At 37.4% G+C, this 24,106-nt stretch overlaps 2 protein-coding genes across 3 annotated transcripts in view; both read left to right on the forward strand.

The window, feature by feature from the left end:
• LOC124612997 (protein SCAI) overlaps positions 1 to 19,864 on the forward strand; it is an 88,175-nt gene extending 68,311 nt beyond the window's left edge. For both annotated transcript variants that reach the window (XM_047141550.1, XM_047141559.1), the window contains exons 12-15: positions 594 to 748; positions 831 to 1,001; positions 1,088 to 1,188; positions 16,433 to 19,864. In XM_047141550.1, coding sequence (XP_046997506.1) covers positions 594 to 748; positions 831 to 1,001; positions 1,088 to 1,188; positions 16,433 to 16,576 — 571 coding nt within the window. In that variant the 3' untranslated portion in view covers positions 16,577 to 19,864. The remainder of the gene's footprint in view (positions 1 to 593; positions 749 to 830; positions 1,002 to 1,087; positions 1,189 to 16,432) is intronic.
• Positions 19,865 to 20,211: 347 nt separating this feature from the next.
• LOC124613013 (titin) overlaps positions 20,212 to 24,106 on the forward strand; it is a 475,930-nt gene continuing 472,035 nt past the window's right edge. Inside the window, exon 1 of the mRNA XM_047141586.1 lies at positions 20,212 to 20,466. Coding sequence (XP_046997542.1) covers positions 20,448 to 20,466 — 19 coding nt within the window. The 5' untranslated portion in view covers positions 20,212 to 20,447. The remainder of the gene's footprint in view (positions 20,467 to 24,106) is intronic.

Consider the following 24,106-nt stretch of genomic DNA (forward strand, 5'->3'; position numbering starts at 1 on the left):
TTCCCTCCAACCTCCTCCTTGGGCCAGTATTTTCTTAAAATGTATAAAGACTGCATGGTGGCCAAAATGTGACTCCCAAAATAATGGTTTTCATTTTCTACATAAAATTAAAACATTACCAAAAAGCTGACCGTAGTAATACACATTGCTTTGCTTTATTTGTGTTAAATACTTTTTAGAGAGCCTTGACAGATGACACAAACACTTTTAGTATCTGTTTCTCTGCTCCTCTGGCTAATGTGACCTTTCACACCCAACAAGGTTCTGCATATGCCTACAGAACATGGAACATAGTGACCAGGTGGTTGGATTACAGCTGGCCTGCTTAACTCTCTTGAAATGTCAGGCATGAAACTTTTTTAGTCAACGTATTAGTAGAAAGTCTTTTTTTCTGTAGATAAAATGCTGTAAGAGTAGTAAAAGGAACCCTTCAGGTAGTTAGTTACATTTGTTGTATCTTTAAAGTTTCGCTCACATTGTGTAGTTAGGAAGACTTGCAGTGTGTTGGGAAGACTTTTGTAAACAGTTTTCTTCCATATCATTATATTTTCCATGAGACAATTTTTTGCAACATATTTTTGTATTTCCTTCAGCTTGTATCCTGGTGACCTCTATCCTTTCACAAGAAAGCCGCTGTTTGTAATTGTGGATTCAGACAACAGCTTTGTGTTTCAACATATCCCACGCTACTTTGGACAGCCTCTTGTAGTGCTGATGTCACCTCAGGACCTGCCACCAGCCTTTCAGGGTAAATTTCTCAAATAATTCTGAGGCCAGATTTTCCATGCCTGCTGCACTGTGATATTTTATTTTACTTCTTCTGTTTTCAGATCATCAGCACAATGGAAGTCTCTTCACACTTTTCCTTCACAGTCCACTGACAGCCTTCTGTTTCATTTGCAACATTCTGAATATTCCTATACACTTATGGGAAAGATGCCAGTCATATATTGACAGATTTGTAACAGAAGCAAGTAGACTGTTTACTCGCTGCAGAATCGGTTAGTGAACATGTAATCTCATTTATTATTGTTGCCTTATCATACTGCATACCTCCTCATTTATAAATGCTTTTCTTTTTTTCCAGATTCTGCGTATTTACAGTTCTTTGGAGATGATTTCTTACGATTGCTACTGCTGCGGTACATTTTCTGTGATGTAGTGCTTCATCTACACAGATCTTTTAAGGTTTGTGTTTCAGATTTAATTAATTACCAAACAATCCTCTTAGAACTTTTCAGGAATGAAATGAATAGGTAAAAGCTCTGTAGAATACAGGAGCCAAATTTGGTACCTTTATTGTGATCATGGTATGTACGAGGGAAGGAGAAATTTTCCTTGTACGTTAGAGAGAGTGTTGATATTAATGGACTTTTATTTGTACAGGTACATGTTACATAATAATATACATATGTCAGGTTTCAACTTGTTCATGTGTTGTTGTCAAGTCCCACGTTCTGTGTATGTTTCATGGGAAAAATTTGGCCAAGTGCAAGTAGGACTCGCACACTGAGAATTCCATACAGACTTAATCGTGTATGCAGGCAGTTCATCCAGGCTATGAATCGACCATCTTGATGGTTTTTGCCAGTTATTGACATTGATACTTGCAAGATATTGGTCCCAGGGACTCTAAGACTTTCGAGAATGTTTTAATTTCAAATGACAAAATAAACATTTCTCATGTCATATAGTTAAAAATTAACAATTTTCATAATTTTTTTCGCTTCTTGCCGAACTCCATGATTCTAGGCAATGGGAAGTACCATATAGGTTTTGATCAGTGAGTTTGCGAGTGTCAAAATATGTGACATAAATGGCCATAGCTCTTGCTTATGTTGATTTAGAATCGTAAATTTATAGACTGCCAAGAGACTATAAATTTGATACATCTACCCATTCCTGGGAAAAAGGGGGCTTAACAGAAGAACAGACAGACAGAAAGAGACTCAGATAACAAATACCTTTTTTTTTCTTTCATATGCTCTGATTACAAATCCACAACTTTCAGATTTTTTTTCCTTTACTTGTACAGCGAAACATTGCTTCTTTCAAAATTTGTGATTCTGGTGAATAGTAGGTTTTGATGAGTGAGTTTATAAGTATATAAAAATGATATAAATGGCCATATTTCTTGATTCCATTGATGTAGAAGTTTCAAATTTTTACACATTCAAGTGACTGTAGACCATAGTGAATAGTAAATTTCAACCTGGTGCTTGTACCCATTCCTGAAGAAAAGGGTTTCCAATAGTTAGACAGATAGACATACAGATGGACAATGAAGTGATCCTATAAGGGCTCTGTTTTTGCTGATAGACATACAAAACCCTAAGAAAAATGAAAAATATGTTGTCATAAAATTATTTGTTTTGATCAATTTATTGCTGCCAGAAATTCAACAAGAGGGTTGAATTGTGAAAAAGAAGTCATATTTTATCAGAAAAATACACTGTCTGTAAAAATGGTGATTGGAAAATTGAAGGATTTAAAGTATCAGTTGTTGGAACATACACCCTATTTACCAGATTTAGCACTCTCCAACTTCGACTATTCCCACACCTACAGAAATTTGTGGCTGTGAAACCCCTTTTACTTCCTCACATTTCCATGTCTAAAGAAATTTGTTACTATAAAACATTTTCTGTCCAATGGAGAGGATATGGCCGTCATAGATATGGTTCCTGAGGATTTTCTAGTCATATTTTAGTGTTGGAAATTACTCATTAGAAGAACCTTGGATAAAAAGTACATTGACTTCATAAAAAAATAAGTGTGTTTTTTACCTTAAATACTTCCACTGCCAACCAAGAAAATTTCTCTATATTTTACACATACAATACTGGGAACTGAGTAATTTGCTTTTCTTATATAACGTTGCCCAACCTAACCCTCTCTCCTCCCTGAGGAAGGAACTAATAGTTTCAGAAGCTAAAATAGTGTCTTGTATTTTTATAGGTGTCTATTGGCAATACGAAACACAGGGTGATTATAATTAAAGTTAAACTTTCAAACTGCTGTAGAAATGACACCACTGGTCAGAATGACGTCAAATTGCAATGGAATATTATCGGAGAAGGGGGAAAACGTATGGTAGAAGAAAAATAAAGCAATAGATGGCGCTGTGAGCATCATAATTTAATAGTGGTCAACTACAAATGACAAATGAATCATACAACAATGCCTAAGGTGTACATTTGACATTAAACAAACTGTATTACTCAGTGTGCATGGGTGTACAGGTCTGATACTGTTAGTTACGTAAGCCCATCCACCACAGAAAGGTCATACTACATTGGATGGGAAAACTTGTTTTTAATTGTCCTGAGGCCAAAAACCGCATAAAAAACATCACTCACATTGATTTTTAATTGTCCTGAGGCAAAAAACGCATGAAAAGCATCAATCAAAATCAAATCGGATTATTAATTTCCAGATGACTGGCACAAAACATGTTTAATATGCTGTCCACCATTTTCTGCAACAAGTTGAAATCGAGAAGCAGCATGTTCCACAACTGATAAAAGTGTTTCCAGGGTCACGTTCAGCATATGTTGTGCAATGTGTACCTTCAATGCAGCAAAGTTTGCAATAAGAACTCTGAACACAAAGTCTTTCAGATAACCCCACAGCCAGCAGTCACACGGATTAAGATCAGGTGATCGGGACAACTAGGCTGTAGGGAAATGGTGGCTGATAATTATAGCATTTCCAAAATGGTGCTTCAGCAGGTGCTTAGTTGGATTTGCAATGTGCAGAGGTGCACCATCTTGCATAAGACACTCGTATCACTTACCAGTGACGATACTGGTAACAGGAAAAAATATGGTCCTATGATAAATGATGCTGTAAACCTGCACCACACAGTGACCTTTTCAGGATGAAGTGGTACTGGCTGATTTGTGTGTGGATTTTCCATTGCCCTTATTCAGCAATTCTGTGTATTGACATATCCTGTCAGATGGAAGTGGGCTTCGTCTGTCCACAAAAATCTTCCACTGCCAATCATTGTCCACTTCCATGCAAGCAAGTGGACAATGATTGGCAGTGGAAATTCTAAAGCAAAGGTCTCTCTCACTGGCACGTCAACAGGAAGCAATTTGTGCACATGGGTAATTTTGAATGGATAGCAATGAAGGATGTTTCGTAGGATTTTACGCACCATGCTCACGAGTATGTCCAATGTTCGGGCAATTCTCTGTGCACTTCGCGTTTGCACACCACCACTCCTCTCCTCCAGCATTGCTGTAGTCACAGCTTCCACTGACATTGAATCAGTTCAACCTCTACCAGGTTGCACACCAAAAGAACCCATCTTTTCGAATTTCTGATTCATTTTCTCCAGACCCTCGGCAGTCATCGGACTAATGCCTTTTCAGACGCTTCGGTGTCCAGAACTTCTGCATAACGATGTGTGCACAGTTATCATTCTTGTAATACAGCTTTACAAGCAGAGCCCAATCTTGCATTGAGACAGTCATGGCGAATGTCGCAGACATGAAAGGTGGAAAAGCCGTGTACCCAGCGTATTTATACCAAATTCAGTGGGTTGTGCGAATGACAGGTGTTTTCATTTACATATTCTGATACATAGCGCAATCTATTGATAAGTTTTCACTTTTTTTTTTTTTCTTCTGCCACACGTTTTCCCCCATCTCCAATAATATTCTGTTGCAATTTGATGTCATTCTGACCAGTGGTGTTATTTCTACAGTGTTTTGAAAGTTTAGCTTTAATTATAATCAACTTATATTTTACCTCTTGATGGGGAGTACCGGAAAGCAATTGTGTTTCACAATTTTATATTCTCAGAGGTGGAGAAAAATAACCTGATAATAAAGTTGGAGCAGGATAGGGGATATCGGATTCACTAAAGGTTTCCAAGTAAACATAGGTCAGAAATGCACCGTTTGGAACATCAGACATGAAATACAACAATCGTAATGCCACTAATTTATTCAGATAGTAAAATGTACTGCAAAACCAGCACTGGAGTTAGGTAGTTGACATGAGGTAGTGTAAGTTGCAATATTGTTAATAATGTAATCTAAATGTTACGTGCTTTAATTTTTATTAATTTACAGAGACCACAAATGGACTTTAATTTCAACAAATACATTAGATTTGTGAGTGTAACTAAGACAGTGAGAAAGAAAATGGAAATTAAATTTAAAAATGTCCTTTCTTTCTCAAATCACATTTTTTACAACAAATACTCAAAATTCCTTCCCAACATCATTGCAAGGCTGACTTAGTGGAAGAAAAGATGGGTGTACCCTCTCAAAAATGTCAAGCATGTTGCGAAATATTGTCACGGCATCGGAGACTGCTGTGACCAGCTCTTTACTTGTTTGACTGGTGTCTGGTGGATATAGTTTTTCATAAAATACCAAACAAAAAAGTTCAGTGGTGTTAAAACAGATGATTTAAAGACCACTCTTGAGGCCACCATACGCAACCCACCTGTACCCGAAAATTTTCTTCAACTGTTGCCGGCTGCCAGAGTGAAATGTTGGAACAGTGTCCTTTGAAATTTTCCAAAAGACTGTCATCCAACAATATGAGAAATTTCACTTTGGAAAAAGCTGTAAATAATTGTATCCATTTAATCAAGGAGGCAGAGTGAAAGGTCTAGTTAATTTGTCACATATGCCTACACTGAAAACCTTTCCCATGGTGACCATGTTCTTGAATGTAATAGGAAAAAAAAGATCATTCTATAAAAAGACTGAAATAGGGAAAAATCACTTTGTCGAGATTCTGACATTGGCTTAATTCTGAGGCACAAAAATCTGCTTGCCTTCAATAAACTTCTAATGTCAAATCTTGGACTTTTATGTATGGTAAGGGTGTCAACCATTTCCCTCTGTGATATTCAAAACTAGTTAATAAATGACATTGAGTTTTTGAGCTGTTGCTCGGATGCTGGTTGAAGGCATTGTTTTGAAACGCTGGATTATTTCTTAATCAAGTTGCAGAGTTGGCCTTTTATGTGCAAACATGTCTTCCAGTGGTCTGCAGTCTTAAAGATTTTGACTGCTGGTGGTCTTCTGTTTCGAAAACGTTCAATTTATCTTCTTCTCATACCTACAGCACTGCTTCCCACTGTTCTGTAAACATTGTGAATGTTGGCTAGCTTCTTGTTTGTGTACCTGTTCATAATAAGCCGTGCGGCATGCAGCAGCAAGTGCAATGGAACACAACAGTCACAACATAGTGCTGCAGCAGCAGCAGCAGCTTAGTAAGCCAAATCTTACCAATGGATCTTTTCCAACACATTCACCCACCAGACAAATTTCCGTATGCTGCTAGCTGATTGGCTGTCATTTTATGGCCATACCTGCACAGTAGTGCCTTCCTACTGCAATCATTTGAAAATTTTGCTCAGTATGATTTCTTAGTCTGCTTTGACATTTTGTGTGTGTGTGTGTGTGTGTGTGTGTGTGTGTGTGTGTGTGTGAAGATTCTGTGGCTCCTAAAACACATTGCCATAGGTTACCCAAAAGTCATACATACGATATAAAAATTCCCTATTAATTGAAATAAATCCACCTGATGATGGGGTATAATAATCTGAAACTCACAGTGTAAATTTTAATATAATAAATATGACTGGTTACAGCATTTGTATTTTCAGTTGATATTCATTATAGCCATGGTGAAGCCAAATGAAAGAGTTAACATTAAAGAAGAAAGGGACATCAAGTAGTTCAAAATTTTCTGAATAACCATAGCTTGGAGATGTTGTTGTGGTTGTGGTGGTGGTGGTGGTGGTGGTGGTTTCCAGTCTGAAGACTGATTTTGTGCAGCTGTGCTGCTAGTCTATCCTGTGCCATCCTCTTCATCTTTGCATAACTACTGCAACCTACATCAGTTTGAGCTTGCTTGTTTATTCAAGCTTTGGTCTTACACCCTATACAATGACAATTCTCTCCATTACCAAAATGAGATTCCTTGATGCATCATGATGTGTCTTATCAGCTGAACCCTTCGTTTATTCAAGATGTGCCATAAATTTCTTTTTTCTTCTCATTAATTATTTGATCTAACATACTATCAGCAAACTGAAGGATGTAGCTAATGTGTTTAACAGTTAATTTGTAAACATAAGACAAAAAACTTGTTGAGCCAAATGTCACCCATAAATATGCCACACACCTGACCTGAAAATTTGAACAGGTAGATAACACAATATTTCTCATGCCAACTACCAGTAATAGGCAGGAATTATAGAAAAAAAATCAAAACATTCCTTACGAATTGATGATGTGTTAGATTTTGTTGAAAAAAAGTACAAACAAACCTGTCCTCAGCTGCCAGCTTCCCAACATGATTAAAAATTGCTGAAGGCAAACTACTTCACAAAAAAAGAACCCAAGAATAGGTTCAAACTATAGAGCTGTTTCTCTACTGTCTGTATTTTTAAGGTATCTAGAAAGACAATTTTTTTTTAAAGAAAAGACTGCCTAATGTGTTAAATAAATATCATATGTCAATAGTCACAACACGTTTTTAGAACAAAAAAATCACACCCCTGAAACAGCAGTCTTTTCTTTTCTATATGAAACAGTACAGACCCTAGATAGGCAGAAACATACCTATATCATTTTCCTAGACTTATCAAAAGCCTTCAATACTGCCAATTGTGATAAATTACTTATTAAGATACAGAATTGGGTAATTAAGAGAGCAGCATGAAGTTGGATTAAATCATACCTCCATGAAAGAAAACAGCCCATAGAGATAACACATGAAGCAAATGGAACAGTCAGTACCCATCAGTCAGAGATATTAGTGGTCAAACATGGAGTTTCACAAAGTTCCCTATTGTGTACATTTCTGTATTTATTGTATGTATATAATTTAGATAGAAATCCAAACAATGGAAAATCTGGGATGGGATGTAACAATATTATGAGAAGGAAAGTAGTTACTCACCATATAGCGGAGATGATGAGTCGCAGATAGGCACAACAAAAAGACACACAAGTAAAGCTGTCGGCCATTGGCTTTCAACAATAATACACACACACACACACACACACACACACACACACATATGCAAACACAACGCACAGACATGACTGCAGTCTCAGGCAACTGAAGCCACACTTAGAAAAAGCAGAAACAGAAAACTATACTAATTTGCAAATGACACCACCATTTTAATTCCAGAAAATATCAAAGAAAATTTTCAAAACAATTTTAAGGCTGTCACAGAGAATATAGCAGAGAACTATGATGCAAACTGTATTAATGAAAAATCTGGAGAAAACCTGTCACAATGGACATACTCACCACCCAGAATAGGACACTCGCTAATTCTCATATTGAAATAAATGGACAAACAATTTGAAAAACAGAGCATACAAAATTTCTCAGTGTATTGATACAACAGACCATGAAATGGGATTCATGTGTAGAGTACAGAAACAGAAAACTGAGCAAAACATGTTGCATAATGCTGATAATAAGAAACTGTAAATCATATCATAATCTTAGAACCGTATATCTTACTCATGATCACTCGATATTGAAGTATGTTGTAGTATTTTGGGGAAAGTGTGGAGGAAGTTTGAAATCATTTAGAGCACAGGTAAAAATCATATTAGACTAATGGTAGAGATAGACCAAAGATCATTATGCAGGCCTTTGTGTACAAAAATTGAAATATTACCTCTTCCACTTAGTACATGCTAGAAAATGTGAGTATTAGTCAAGAAAATTTAAACATTGACAGTCCATGCATCACCTTCAATGAATCTGAACACAGCTACCACATACAACAAATAAATTACGTGCATGTACAACAGACAAATACAGCTCTATTAAAAAGGCATATTCCATCCGAACACCAAACTGTATGATGCATTACCCAAATTCACAAAAATAATAATGAACAGAATGTTTGAAATCAACCTTGAAGGATTACTTGTTCAAGCACTGCTTCTGTACACTAAAAGAGTATCTAGAAAAACAAAACTCTACCATCAGTTAATTGTAATTGATCATAGTCTGGACTGAGGGCCAAGACACTGTATCCTCATTCCTTCACAACCTCAACACCATCCCTCCCATCTGCTTCACCTGGGGCCCCTCAATCCAGCTTCCACCTTCCTGGACATTGACCTCTTCTTCTCTGATGGCTCCATCCACCCCTCTGCCCAGATTAAACCCACCAACCACTAACAGTACCGACTTTTCAACAGCTGCCATCTCTTTCACACCAAAAAATCACTCCCATTCATCCTGGCCGCCTGGGGACAGTGTATATGCAGTGACAACGACTCCTTTTCCCAGTATGCTGAAGATCTCAGAAAGGCCTTCACAGACAGTTACTATCCTCCAGACCTAGTCTGAAAACAGATTTCAGGTGCCGTACCCTCCACATCCACAATCCTCCCACTACAGTCATGAACCAGCTACAAAGGAACACCCCCTTCATCACACAATATCACCCCGGATTGGAACAACTGAACCACATCCTTCATCATGCCTTGAAATGAGGGACATCCTACCAATGACCATTCCCTCCTCCCCTCCTCCGAAAATGGTGTTCCATCACCCATCCACCCTCTACAACACCCTAGTCCATCCCATTGCACAAAATGCCTCTCCCAATCCCATCCCTTTGCCAGGGATGACTTCCCTGTGGAAGGTCCAAGTGGAGGACCTGCCCAGTCCACACACCCAGCACTTCTTACTCCTGTCCTTTCACAGGTGTATCCTAACCCACTAGAAGCCTGACCTCCTGTAAAATTAGCAATGTCATGTCCGTACTCTGCTGCAGTCATTGCGCAGCATTTTAGTGACGTGCTGTCCCCACACTTGCTATCAAAGTTTTTGTCCCCTCTGTCCTATTACCTCCTCCCAAATCATGTTCCCTCACCTTGATTGTGTGCTACTATCTGCCAACACACCCACTGGTCTTTTCTCCTTCTCTGCTCCTTTCCTTTTCTGCTATGTGCTCCCTTCCCCACAGCCTCCTGACACTACACCTGGTAGCATTGTCTTGCCACTATCTAGTCCCTGCACGTTCCACCAGGCAATGCTCATTTCTCTCCCTCAGCTGTACCCTAGTGAACTCCCCTACCCCTACTACCCCTCCCCACGCTACTCTGGAATCCTTGCTTCCATTTGATGCAGTTGCATCCTGGAGCGGCCAGAAATAGTGCTTTTGCGTGTGTGTGTGTGTGTGTGTGTGTGTGTGTGTGTGTGTGTGTGTGTGTGTGTGTGTGTGTCCTCCCTCCCTTCTCTGAAGAATGCTTTGGCCAGACGTTCTAAGTGTAACAGTCTTTTCATTGTGGCTGTCTGCAATTCAACATGTCATCTTTACGGTTAGTAGCAATCCACAGTTCACCAACTTGATAAAAGGATGGTAATTAAAAAAGTGAAACTAAGTGAAAGAATGTGGAAACAGAAAAAGATGTGATGCTGTATAGAAATGAATGACACACACTAGCAAAAGGCTTTAAACTACTGCAATGAACTTGTGCCCAGAATAGAAAGTGCCATATGAGGAAGCCTTTCAAACATAGTTTACTGTGAATCTGAAGCACAGTATGAATTTATTTTCCAATGTTCATGATGAATTTAAAGAAAAGTGCTAGTACCAGCTTAAGACGGGGTAGTATTCCTTTGGATTTTGGTCTAGCAGTTAAATGTACTGGTCAAATGTACTGCCACCAAACCACACATTATGAATAGTAATGAATAGTATAGCTTGTATACGAATGATGTAGCAGTTTCTTTTTTTTTTTTTTTTTTTTTTTTTCTGCGCTCTAACTTAGTGATATTAGCTGAATTTTGTAAAACTGATTTGATGGTGCAGAGCAGCGCCAGGGTAAGTGTATTGCTCAAATAATCTGTCCCTTGGTTGCCGTACGAAAGTGTAACAGAATCGGAGAACTTTCATATTAATATTCTACGTTTGGTTGGTAATTGTATGGCACTTCCCACCTGTGTTTTGTTACATTTGTTTTGTTTTTTGTTGTAGTATGAAATAAAATTGCATCACAAGTACTTACATTGCTGAACGTTGATCCATTTAGCTGATACTGTGCAGAGGCAGTGTGGAGGAATCGGTTTACCTCTTTTTGCATGACTTGACCTCATCACATGAATAATTTTGACAGATAAGTTGTAAATCAGTTGGGATTGAGAAGCAAATGTTTTGTTGTTTAGGCCAGCACAAAATTTCAAATCACTTGAATGTTTCCGGACTAATGAATTTTTGAAGTCTTTCATTTTCAAACATGCGGTAGTAAGTACTCTAGAGGCTAGAAGAATGAATATGGTGGATAATAAGTAAGCTGAACATGAGCCTGCTCGGCTAGTCACACGGTCTAAAGCCCTGCTTCCCGAGCGGGAAGGCGTGCTGGTCCCCGGCATGAACCCGCCTGGCAAATTACTGTCAAGGTCCAGTGTGCTGGCCAGCCTGTGAATGGTTGTTAAGGTGGTTTTCCACCTGCCTCGGCAAATGCGGTCTGGTTCCCTTCATTCCACCTCAGTTACACTGTGTCGGCGAGTGCTGCGCAAACACTGTCTCCACGTATGCGTACACCATAATTCTCTACCACACAAACATTTGGGGCTACACTCATCTAGTGTATGAAACATTCCTTGGGGGGGGGGGGGGGGGGGGGGTGTATCCTCTGGGGGCCGAACTGCACAATACACAATAACCCTGGCTTCAGTGTGGGGCGGCAGTGGGGTGGGTGGTCTGCTGTGGCGTGTTGTGGGGATCTCTCTCTTTCATTGAAATTTGCCTCAAAAATATCTTCTTACAGATGGAAATTGTATGTGCTGATGTATCTGTCATTTAAATCTATTTAAACATTGTCTTCTATGAGATAGCAGTTGACGAGGCAGAGAAAAAGGGATATAAGATCATGTATGAGACAAAGTATTCAGTGACAAAGAAAAAGGGATCCTTAATCCATTCATGTATTTTCTGTCTCTCTATATTATAAAGAGATCATCTTGGGTTCAAGGTGTGACAAGCAGATACACATTTCATCATATGTACTGTATCCTGCCCTCACTGAATTTGCAAAGAATGTCTACTTCAGATGGGTGGTGGCCCCAGCTTTGCATGATGGCACCCCCATGCTCATCCCATACATTGTCCATGACACTGGAAAGGGTATTTAATATTAGTTTCTCCATCTTGTCAACCATTTACTCAGATGGCCATCAGTTCGTGCCTGAGTTCTTTGCAGGAATTTTTAATTTTTTACCCCGACCACATGTATTTCCCAGCTGGCTATGATTCTTGCATTCTCTCTGCATCTGATGCATATGAAGGGTGCAGTATGAGTAAGCAGGTAGAACATGTAATCTTACTCTCCCATACATCACCATTCAATTTCTCTTAGTCTCTTCGTTATTTTCAAAAGCTTCAAGAGGTGTAAGATATACAAAGGAAAAACTTTTTACTTATTTTCATTTTCTCTTCTTGTTGGCACCAAGTCTTGCGTCTAGGGGTACATTCTCGCAGCTGAAATTTTGATTTATGTTGTGGATTCCTGATGACTAAATAACTGATGAAGATTTGCCTGTATATGTCTTGAATTTTATTCTTTGTCACATTGTTAAATATCACACCATTTTTACAATTTCCAAATTACATTGTTAGTTTCAATCATATAAATATGTCTGTTTCCATCAGAGACATGCCCAATCTGCAGTACTCACCATATTTCAAAACGTTTACAAAGCAAAAGAGTTTACAAACTTTCTTGACAAAAGAAGAATCTTAGCCCAGAAATATATTTTATAATTATCATCAGATTGTGCAATTAATAGTAGGAATTTTAAGTATACCAGAAATTTTGTAATTTCAAATTTTTTAAAAGAAGAGTAATTTTGAGTGTATTCCATAGTGTTACGAAATTAATTTCTTTTTATACACTTTAGTCTAAAATATTATCCATCATATACAAAATCAAATGAAATTCTTTCAGTGAAACAGCTGAGAATGTTCACCTATGCCAGATTCAGGATTAATCCTGGTATCGGCTACTTCTACAAAAAAGGTTATGTTAGAAAAGGGTGTCCAATTACAAACTCTGCACCAAAATTGATTTCAGGCATTCCATCGCAGCCTGCACTGACTCATTTGTAGCAGTGCCTACCTTCTTTTTACATGCAGAGGCCCTGTATCCAATGTTGTTCCTGTTACAGTGCCATTTGAATCTCTTGCCTAGGTATAAGGGCTATGCACAATGCTGTAGTCATTCGCCTCACCACACCATGTGAAGTTGTTGCCACACTTCTCTGTTTCTGAGATGAAATGAAACGCGCAGACTTGTCGTGCTGGGATTTGGATTCAGGTGTTTAGCCTTTTATTACATGCAGTGTACATCCAGATTATCTGTCAGTGTCTTTTCTCACTCTGTAAACCTCAAGCTTCGAGCTGCCTCTGCTGTGTCATCAGCAGCATACATGAATTGCTTGGTGTGATTTGGCACTGTGCGGTGTTGGTGCCAGGACACTTCCATTTTTCTGGTTCCTGTGTTTCCTACATATGATATTCTTTGCCCAGAGGCTAATGAAGACTCTACTCTTGTGCTTAACATCATATGGGGGACCATTCTTAGATTCCACAGCTTAATCAGTAGCTTCCTATGACTGCTGTTGTTAGGTGGCTATCATGATGGTGAGGGAAACTCCAGTAGTCTTCTTTCCCTCAGAGCCATCCACAATAAGTTGTCGGGGTTAGTAACTGGCCAGTACCTGCTTTTTATAGTTGGAATCCTGCTTGTAGTGAGTGAATTTCTCTTACAGGATTTTTCTATTTTGGTGGAGTATCAGTCATTTGGCAGTGTAGTGACACAGGTTGAAAATTTTTGGGTCATTTGTTCCCTTCCTGGCTTTAACTAGGTAACCAGCCTCACTTTCCTTCCATGTCTTCTGAATCTGTTGGTAACACAGCTGTTCATGATGTCCAGGCTCTGGTAGAGGGCTTTGGAAATATTATTTTAGAGGTCGGGCAACTGCAGCCAAAGTTGCATGTGATGAATAAAATCTTCCACACTGGCAGGTTTTGCACCATTGGAACACGTTTTCACGTGACAGGTTTATTTATTATTTTCTTAAACAGTCATCATGCAGCAAATTAAATGCTTCGAGCCAAGCCCCATCTTGGAAGTTTTAAAGCTAACATTTGTAGTCTTGAACCATATTAGGAAATACCCTGCAAACGCTCTCTTGATATGCACCTTCATGAAATTTGATGAGGCCAATGAAGTTGTCGTGTCCTCATTCGAAGCATTTTCAGTTGGGTTTACTGAAATTGAATCTCCTCTTAAACAATACCTACTCTGGTTTTGTTCCAAAGCTAAGAAAATGTTTTGTGTGTGTGTGTGTGTGTGTGTGTGTGTGTGTGTGTGTTTTGAGCTCACTCGCACAGTTCTCCCATTGTGTTGCCATCTCAGAAGAGAGAATGAAAGTCAGGATTGTATCTTCACGTCCACCTACCACTGTTAGAGGAGAATCACACTTTGCTGTTGTGAATTAATTGTAGGTAATGTAACTTTCCCGTGCTTCAATACAGAGCCATGATTTCTGGTCACCCGGTAGCCCCATGTACACCATGGCAATCATAATCTTCCAACACAAAGTTGATGTCACTATAGTTAAAATTGGAAGTTTTCTGGTAGATGTAATCCTTGTAAACACAAATGAGTGTTACTGTGGAACCCACATGGTAAGCACTACTATGTTGACTCCCTGTTAGTGAGACTAAGGCGATGTTGAGACCAAGCCTGGCAAGGATCATGCTACCATCCAGGTTGTCTGGTTACTGGAAGTTAATGTCAGTGCCATTGATACTGACTGGTCCAGCGCATTGAAGTTCTAGTAAGGGTTTTCCTGCACCATAAGTATGTTGCCTGCATATTCTGTGCACATTAGGTATTAAAATTCGTTATTGATGTATGATCTCGCAGAGTTGAGCGATATGATAATTACCATTGAAAAAAATTAATTTTGTTGTTTTGTGTTCCTGATTTGAACGTGCTCAGTAGTCGTAAAAAGGAATAACCACTCATGTGAACTAGTGTTTCCCAAGTGTATATAATGATGGGTGTTAGCAGTCTTCAGGCATTAACCAAATTTTCTGCCTTCAATTGCTTGTAACCAAAAGTAGTCGGGATGGAAAATTATGGTAACTAGTGACATAGTGATCATGGACCTGTATTATGACTTTAGGTCATTTGTTGGCAAATTTCATGAAGTCTCCTTTGCAACCCATGCTGAATAAAGTAGTGGAAAATAAAAGATGATCTGGGGACAACAGGAATTTTGAAACATAAGCAATCCATGGGAAGGAAAATTAAATGAATAAATATGAACAGCAGGAACAAAGAAAATTCTGTGAACACACACACACACACACACACACACACACACACACACTTATTATTTATCAATCATTTTCTTTCTCTGTCATTGCTATTGCTTGTTAATCGAATCTCTTCTCTCCTATGCCCCCTCATTTGTCCTCATTTCTATTCACATTTAAGAGAACTTACATTCTGGACTTGTTCCTTCCTCAGTCTTATCCAACTGACCTGTACTCCATCTCTAGAGACATGTGTGTGACCAGGATATTAAAACACTTATAATTTTTTGTATTTGTTTGATGATAATTCAGATATGAAGATGGTTTTCAGCTTGTTGTCACTCTCTTAGCTTTACGTTTCAATTTTTGACTCTACTCTAATCTTTTTATTTAATGTATGTTTTTCACTGAGACCTAAAATTTATTAAGATACTTTTATTTACTTATTTTGAATTTCTCTCTCTCTCTCCCCCCCCCCCCCCTCCTCTCCCTCTCCCCCTCCCCCTCCCCCCTCCTTCCACCCCCTACCTGTTTTTGATTTTGCCATTGAGTGATCATTTGTTTCTTTCGAGAACTGCTGTATAATTTTTAACAACGGGTGCTCTTTCTTGTTAGCTGTTTATTTCTGCTGCCACACATGTTTTTGTTCATTCTTATTCTCACACTGATTTTTATATAACTTTGTGAAACTATAACTAAATAAGCATTCCAGTCATCTGACTTGTTTGTTGATTGCTGGTCATTCCATCTGGAATATAGCACCCCAGTGCTTTAAATATGTTTCCTTTATGTATTTGCCACCATTTAATACAAGTGACACATTGTGATTAACTGCTGTCCATATGCTGCTGTTAATTTACCAGTATTTTGATGGCTTGTGGCAAATGTGTGTGTCCTCTTCTTCCTTCACATAAAATCTGTGAAATAATGTGTTCCCCCAGCTGCCACTCCCTCCCTCCCTCCCTCCCTACCTCCCCCCCCTCCCCCCCCCCCCCCCCCCGCCCCCCCACACACAAAAATATCTGTCTCAAAATCAAGAAATATGTCATTTTTAAAATTAAAAGTTTTCTTTTCTTTTCTTCACAGGGGAGGCAGTTAAGGCCACGTAGCCAGCCACCTTTGCCTGATGGTGATTTACTTGATCACCCTGCATTACATCATCTAGTTTTGGACCTAGCATCTCATTTGGAAGTTCGATCGCACTTCGTAGAAAGTGATGAAGTAGACTGATCGCCGGCCCCCATTGCTGTGACCCAAGATTCCAGCATTGTCACTGCTACAGCTGATAAAAGTGTCATCACCATCTTCATCTGCCACTATATCCTCATCAGCTAACGCCCATATTTTCACTCTGCCAATGATCAATTGGTAAAGGGTGAATGGGAAATGTTAATTCAGTTCCAGAGAAATCATCCTTTTCATAGCTTTAAGAAAAAATAATATATAAAAGTTGACCTTGGTGATGAGTTTGTTGATATTTGTTAAAAGTAATCAAAAGTTACCGAGCTTTGCAAGTTGCATAGAGATATAGCTCTCGCTGGAGGACATCCACTGACTCACAGGAGTTGTACTAGACGCTTTGCTTTGAGGGCAAGTGGGCTCAGTCAAATAGGTTATCCCAATGAAGCACTGCCATAACTGGGAAGTTGGGATTTCCAAGAGGCTGTGAGACTAACTGAGCCCATGCACCACATGTATTGCAGTGATACTAGTCAAATTTACAAAATGCGTGGAAGGTGAGTATGATATTTGTGCCGAAAATCTGTATGTGAATTGTTTCTTATGTTGTATACATAGTCCAGTTCGATTTAGGGGTGTGTTGGTAGTTTGAGAGCAAGTGATTCACTATTAAATTGAGTTAAGCCTTTTTTAAGACTGAGGAATGTTTCACAAGGAGTGGATGTTAACGCTGTACAATATTATTTTGCTAAAGACGTTAATGTAAAATTGAGAACACTTATACAACTACATGTATATATTTTGTATTGTTAGAATAGTAATGTTTAACTTCTTCAGGAACTGTCAAAGTTTTGAAGAACTGTTAAACAATTTCCAGCACACCCCAACATGTAAATACTGTATTTAAAGAGACAGTATTGTTGAGTTTTTGGGAACAAATTTTTGTGGCCCTCTGTGGCTTTTGTAACACTTATCTTCCACATTGGGCTGCTCATTCCTGCAGATATTGTTTTTGAATGAATATTTACTCTATCCTCAAAGATTTCTCTGGTTTTATAATTCAGGGATTAGTGTAAAAATGCAATAACCATTTCATACACATATGTAGATGATTTTATCTTAGTCTGTTCACCATGAGTAATTAACTTTCCTTTCTATGTTTTTATCATTGTAAAATTGTAATTCAATAAACTGTTGCTTTTCTGTGTTGGAGAAATAGAATTTAACTTTCTGTGAGCACTGTAATCCTGAGTCTGTTATATGATTATATTCTTCAGTTCTTTCATATTTTGTGTCATCTTTAGTTTTGACTGTGAATAAAATACACATTGAGGATCAGCTGGAGAAGCTGGCAGATAGAGAACTACACACAGTATGTTGCAGAAGCTAAATGTTAATTTGTTAGAGGTTGGTCTCATATCAGTTTCTGCTTAGACCAAAGTACCTATACAAATGCCTTGTGCATGTGCAATATTTTGGTATTCATACATGCTACATTCGTGAAGATAATTCTGTTACTGTTTCAAAGGGATTTAATTTTATAATCACCATTCAGTATTATCCTACATCTAGTACACACACACACACACACACACACACACACACTCACTCTGTATTTATAATGCCTAAAATGTGTAGTTATGAGGTTCAGCAGCATTTTGTTGCCCTTTTATTTTACATTGTTATGTCTGCCACATCACTTTCAAATTGAATTTTCTTTTCTTTGTTTAGTAGTCACTTTATTTGGAGAAATCCAAATTTCTGTGTACTGTGCTATTTGGATCTGTAGTGATCAGTATGACAATTCAAAGAATCATTTTAGGCTAGAAAAGTTTTCTCATAAGATACCTAGCAGATCTATAAGAATTGCTTTGCATGTGATTCTGTTTCCAGTTTACCTCAGCTACTGTAGTTAAAAAGTTTGCACAAAAGAAATTTTCTCTCTCTTTCAGACATGACAAACATAATAGTAAATAAATCACAGTAGTAGTATTTTGTAGCGTAGGTGAAAAGGTTTGTACCATGAACACCACCAACATAACACCAGTTTTTATAATGAAGGCACTGGCCTTTTCCTCCTTCCATAATGTGCCTCCGTTATTTATGTATGTGCCGTCTAAATAAAAATATTGTGAAAGATGGGAAAGGTTAGCATTCCCAGTAACTCTGTAGTGTTTTGAATACATAAGAGAAAAATTGTCAGATTGTTACATACTTCAGGAGATAAAATGCTTTTCAAATTGAAAATAACACACAATATAGATACAATTTCTATTAATATATACTGTAATACAGCTGCTACGTGCTGTTTGATCTTTCTTAATTAGATTTCAACATATCATTTTTTGTATCATAACTGACTGACACCATTATCTGCTTGAGGGGTTTCAATAATCATTGCAACATATTAAATCAAATATTTAGGAGATACATTTGAAAAATACACACACTATATAACAACAAAAAATCATCCTTGTATTAATAGTAATGTTCCTTGCAGTATATATTGCTGGAGGAAAATCTCGCTGAATGTAGATATAATGCACAACTTTGACTAATTGCGCAGTTAGATGTTAGAGATTCCACAGCACCAAATTTCAGTTAATTTACTGAATTCCTAGAAACTGAATTTATTAAAAGCAAGTAAAGATACAAGCATCTTGTTATTTTGGAGACTTATTTTTATAAGATGTAAAACCTAGACACATCTTTTATCTAGGTAATATAATATTGTATGAATAAGTGACACTGTGGAAAAAAATACTTTACTGATATAACTGTTCAATATGTGATGATTACCTGAATATCATCTAGTACTACTAACATGCATTGAAACTTGTTAATATCTCATATGTGGACCATGTGCCTTTTCAAAGTGCTTTTCCTCATAATTTGTAAGCTATTGTTTCTGGTGCTTTTTCATGCAAAGAGAAGTTCAGCTTAATGGTCCATTGTACGTTGCTGCAGCTTCTCTCCTGTCAGCGTGTGTCCTGCTTTTGACATTTTCCATTAAGAGAAAGTTGCCCTAAATAACGGGAATATATAAGAGATTCATTTGTCTTTCTATAAAATAGTACAAATGTCTGAAACTCTCCAAATAAAGTGACATACGTTACTTTTTGAAAATTGCATTCCTGAATGTAACACAAATCAGAAGGTTCTTTAAAAGTAGTAATATACTCTAAGCAGTAAAGTTTGTTTTATTGTAGTTACAAAATAGTCAGATATTTATTGTGTAATTATTTTGTCATGTCAGTGTGTTTATTTTGCCTTCCTTACAAATTGTAAACTGAAGTGTACAAATAATTGTTGTGCAAAAATAGTATGAAATATCTCCAAACAGAATAAATAACAATTTAACATGAAATTTGTTAGTATATGTATGCATATTTAGTAGCTAGTTTTCATCCATTATGTGTATGCATTTACTGGTGCTCTTAGCTTCACCAGATTTTCAGTATTTTGTGGGAAGGTACTGTTTGTTATGCATTTCCTTGCAGCTGAAACAGTGCCAAAGAAGTGGGACCCATTGCTGTGTGTGTGTGTGTGTGTGTGTGTGTGTGTGTGTGTGTGTGTGTGTGTTTAAAATTAGGTCATTTCCTTGGCAGCTCTTCAGGTGGCTAGTCTGGTACAATAATAGTGCCATGTGCATCTGATGACTTAAGTGTTTTTGGTGTTGTGATGCACAAAATACTGTACCACAGAACCTTAACTGATAATGGAAGCAAAAGAGTGATTCAGCTCTGAAACTGTTTGATACAAATAGCTCAACATCTCATTAGTGTAGCTATGGGTTTAAAATAGCTGTACTTGAAACTGTTTAGTGAAGAGGTTAGTTAAACAGGTGATTTCCTGAAATAATCTGCATCAGCAAGTTAGCTATTCTGGAGAAGCACTCAGCACACGGTAGCAGACTTTGGTCATGGCAGTCAGTAGGCCAGGTGAGGTTAGCTACTGAAAGCCTTCTAACAACTGGTCTCTCTGTTCACCGTCTCTTTATACATAGCAGTTTATTTTTAGTTATTCTTATTTGCCTCTCAGAAACACACAAATAGAATGAGGGTAGTTCAGGTCATTAACACTATTGGGCAAGTGGACAGGTCTTGCAGTTCTTTTTATACGTAATGTTGCATGTTTTATTCAGTAATAAAAGAAAATATATTTGAAAGATGTTTAACTGCTAGTTGGCTTGTATTAAGTCATTTGTAAATGACTGATAATTCAGTGCTTCATATTTACTGGACTGAAACTGTATTAAATGGAACATTTGCTGAGGAACTATCACTTTGTTCTGACTTTTTGCTGAGTCTTGTAGCTTGCACAACTAGAAGCATTTTATCCATGGGGAAAACAAAATTGCTTAGGGTGTGTGTTTCTCTTCTTGTTAAACCTGTCTGTAGCAACAGAATCTACAGAATATAACTTCTTATTTTGTGAACATTGTGTAATGTGAGTAACAGAGAGATATTCTGGAGTAAATCACAGTACAAATGACATTGGTGGTGATTCAGATTTGACCTGTGGAAATTCATTGAAATGTGTTTCATTGTTTTAATTGTTACTGGTTATTTGTCGACAATTATTTATTTCTGTGTTTTTCTTTGTCCTTTCAAAATGTTTGCAATTAACATTTACTTTTTTATGTAGAAGAACAGTAGTGTGTGGAAGTAACACATGATGTTGAGAATCTCAGCTGATTTTGAAATGTTTTTATGATAGGAGAGAGTTTATAATAGAACTTAATTCAAAACTCTTTTTCCATAAGCAAAACTGAACAGTAGACATGATGCTGATAGGTACCTAAAATTTCATTTATTTGTTTTGATAACAAGTTGTTATAAATACACATTCACCGTATTACACTATTTCGTGGCACTTTGCAGGAAAAATATTTGATGAGGGGAGGGTGTCATTTACATCATGGCATAAATTGCTCCTCTTAAAGTATTTTAAGTGGAAAGGAAATGTAGCAACTCATCAATAAATAGTGAAAATTGACATCATTTCTTCCGTTTGTGGCTACTGAACACTTTGGGTTGGCTATCATTGCTTTTACCATTGTTCGTGTGCATTCCAACAAACAGAAGAAAGTCAACAAATATAGGTGTCATAGAAAGTTTAATGTGAATATCGACTTTGCATACATAGATTATGGGCCATACATTGGGCTTCCAGGTGATATATGCTCCACAATAAAGAGCAAAACTAAAAATTCAATAACACAAAACAATACACAGCTTGTTGCAGTTATTTGCATAAAATACTTTGTACTTTTTTGAAGTTACATATTATGTAAAGTAAGACTCTTTACTGACAGTCAGCCGTGATGGCCGAGCAGTTCTAGGTGCTTCAGTCCAGATAACGTGGCCGCTACGGTCGCAGTTTCGAATCCTGCCTTGGGCATGGATGTGCGTGATGTCCTTAGGCTAATTAGGTTTAAGTTGTTCTAAGTCTAGGGGATTGATGACCTCAGAAGTTAAATCCCATAGTGCTTAGAACCATTTGAACCATCTTTACTGACACATGACAATGAGAACATCTCGGAGCTAATGCCTATTCTTATACAATCATGTAAGTGTACTATGAACTGATTACCTGATGGAGAGTTAGTGATTACATAACTAAAATGCATTTCTGTGAAAAACATATCTTCATATTCTTAGTACTTACTTGTTATTGACTTGTCATTGCTGCTGCTGCTGCTGTTGCTTCTGCTGCTACCACTTCTACTACTACTACTACTACTACTACTACTACTACTAATGATGATGATGATGATTATTATTATTATTATTGTTGTTGTTGTTATTTTGAATAGCCTGGTGAATAATTGTTGACATAACACAATATTAGCATTTGAGATAAATTCTTCTTGATCAGATTTTGTTGCGTGCAGTTAAAACACACACTCTTCCAGAGCAGGAGAAGATAGTAATCATTTTTGAATTCAGTACTTTGGCGTAAGTCTGTGTGAAATTTGCAGCTCCATGAATGTAGTATGCTAATGACTCCTGCAGACCATTAAAAATAGTGTATAATGTCAAGAAATGTTAATCTCAGAACACCAATAAATATATGGGTATCCAATGTACTCTGGATGACCATGTTTCTTTGCGGTGTAATGGTTAGTAGAGGACCATTGAAGAGAGTGAATCATGTGCTAATATTTAATTTGGCTTTTAAATCACTTTGTTTTATCGTACTAAACAATATGGTATTACCAGATTACAGAGTTTTGATGGAAGTTAATGGTTGGCCTTCTTGAATTAGTCAAAAATGTAGTGTGGGCTGCAGTAGTGATGCATGTGAGCTAAAGAAAATATAAAATAAATTTGACATCACAAATGACATAAATCTCATCCTCATAGTAGTCAAAAGACTGTAGAATAATTACAAGACTGACACTGTCTGTACTCTTTCGTGTAGTAAGAGAAAAACTGCCATCACCTGAAGGTTGGTTTAAAGAACTCAGTCCTTTATTAACCATGGGCCTATTGGAAATTTTATGCCCTTACCTTTCTCTGACCTTCACACTGACCCAAGTCCAGTTATAGCAGTACATACAGTTTTATGTGGACTCCGAACCATGGTGCAACTCAGCATTTTTCACACTAACAAACATTCCTAGATGTGGAAGAAGTGAAAGGCGACAGATTAAAATCATAGGACTCACAGGGGTTTGACTCCCAGACCTTTGGATTAGTTTTCTGGCATGTTACCACTGAGCAAATAAACTATAAAGAAACTGAAGGTCAGTGTGATCCTTCAGTGCAGATCATGGCAAGTCAGTTGATAACCAATGATCATATTCTGTTGTCTGATTCTTACTCGAACTTCAGTGACGTATGTGTATGTGAGATGCTATAGTCTTTGGCCGTATAAAACCTAGTGTTGCACATAATGAATCTGTAGCATAATTGTTTCATGTTCCAGAAAGTTTTGAGTTGAGCTGCCTGTAATAAATTATAGATACTGTCCATGGCAGTAGTTATATTACAAAAAGAGCAGCATCCAAAGTTATACCTTTTTTTAAGTATTTGTGGAGCTCTAGTTGGAAGAATGTCCAAGTTAATTTTCTTCACGATACCATATCTTTCTTAGCCTGTCAATTCACTGACTGAACATCTCTTGAGATTTCAGCTGTCAGTGACTGACTGGTTTATGCTTACTCTGTAGCCAATAAAAATTTAGAACTTGGAGCTGTTTGGAATTTCATCTCTTGGGTAAATATTCAAAGACTGTTTAATGTTGGTATGTGTAGATATTGTTGTAACAACTTCATCAAACAGAGATTTTGAAAATGTAGTGTTGTTCCATAATTTGACATATTTAATCTGTTCTTTGTGTTGCTCATGATCATACGTGAAGATGATTCCTTCATTTTTCACAAAGAAATATGAGTTTTAAAAGTACTGTAATTTACTAAATGCTGGTTCTTTTATTTTTTGTATGTTTATGAGACAGCACTGTCAATAGATAAAAAGAGGAGAAAAATAACACTGAACAACAAATTTGATGTGAAAGTGTGTAAATTGCATGATTTTGAGCTAGTGATGTTTATTTCAGTATAAAATGATACAA

This window comes from Schistocerca americana, chromosome 1 (assembly GCF_021461395.2).
Source record: "Schistocerca americana isolate TAMUIC-IGC-003095 chromosome 1, iqSchAmer2.1, whole genome shotgun sequence".
Taxonomy (NCBI): domain Eukaryota; kingdom Metazoa; phylum Arthropoda; class Insecta; order Orthoptera; family Acrididae; genus Schistocerca; species Schistocerca americana.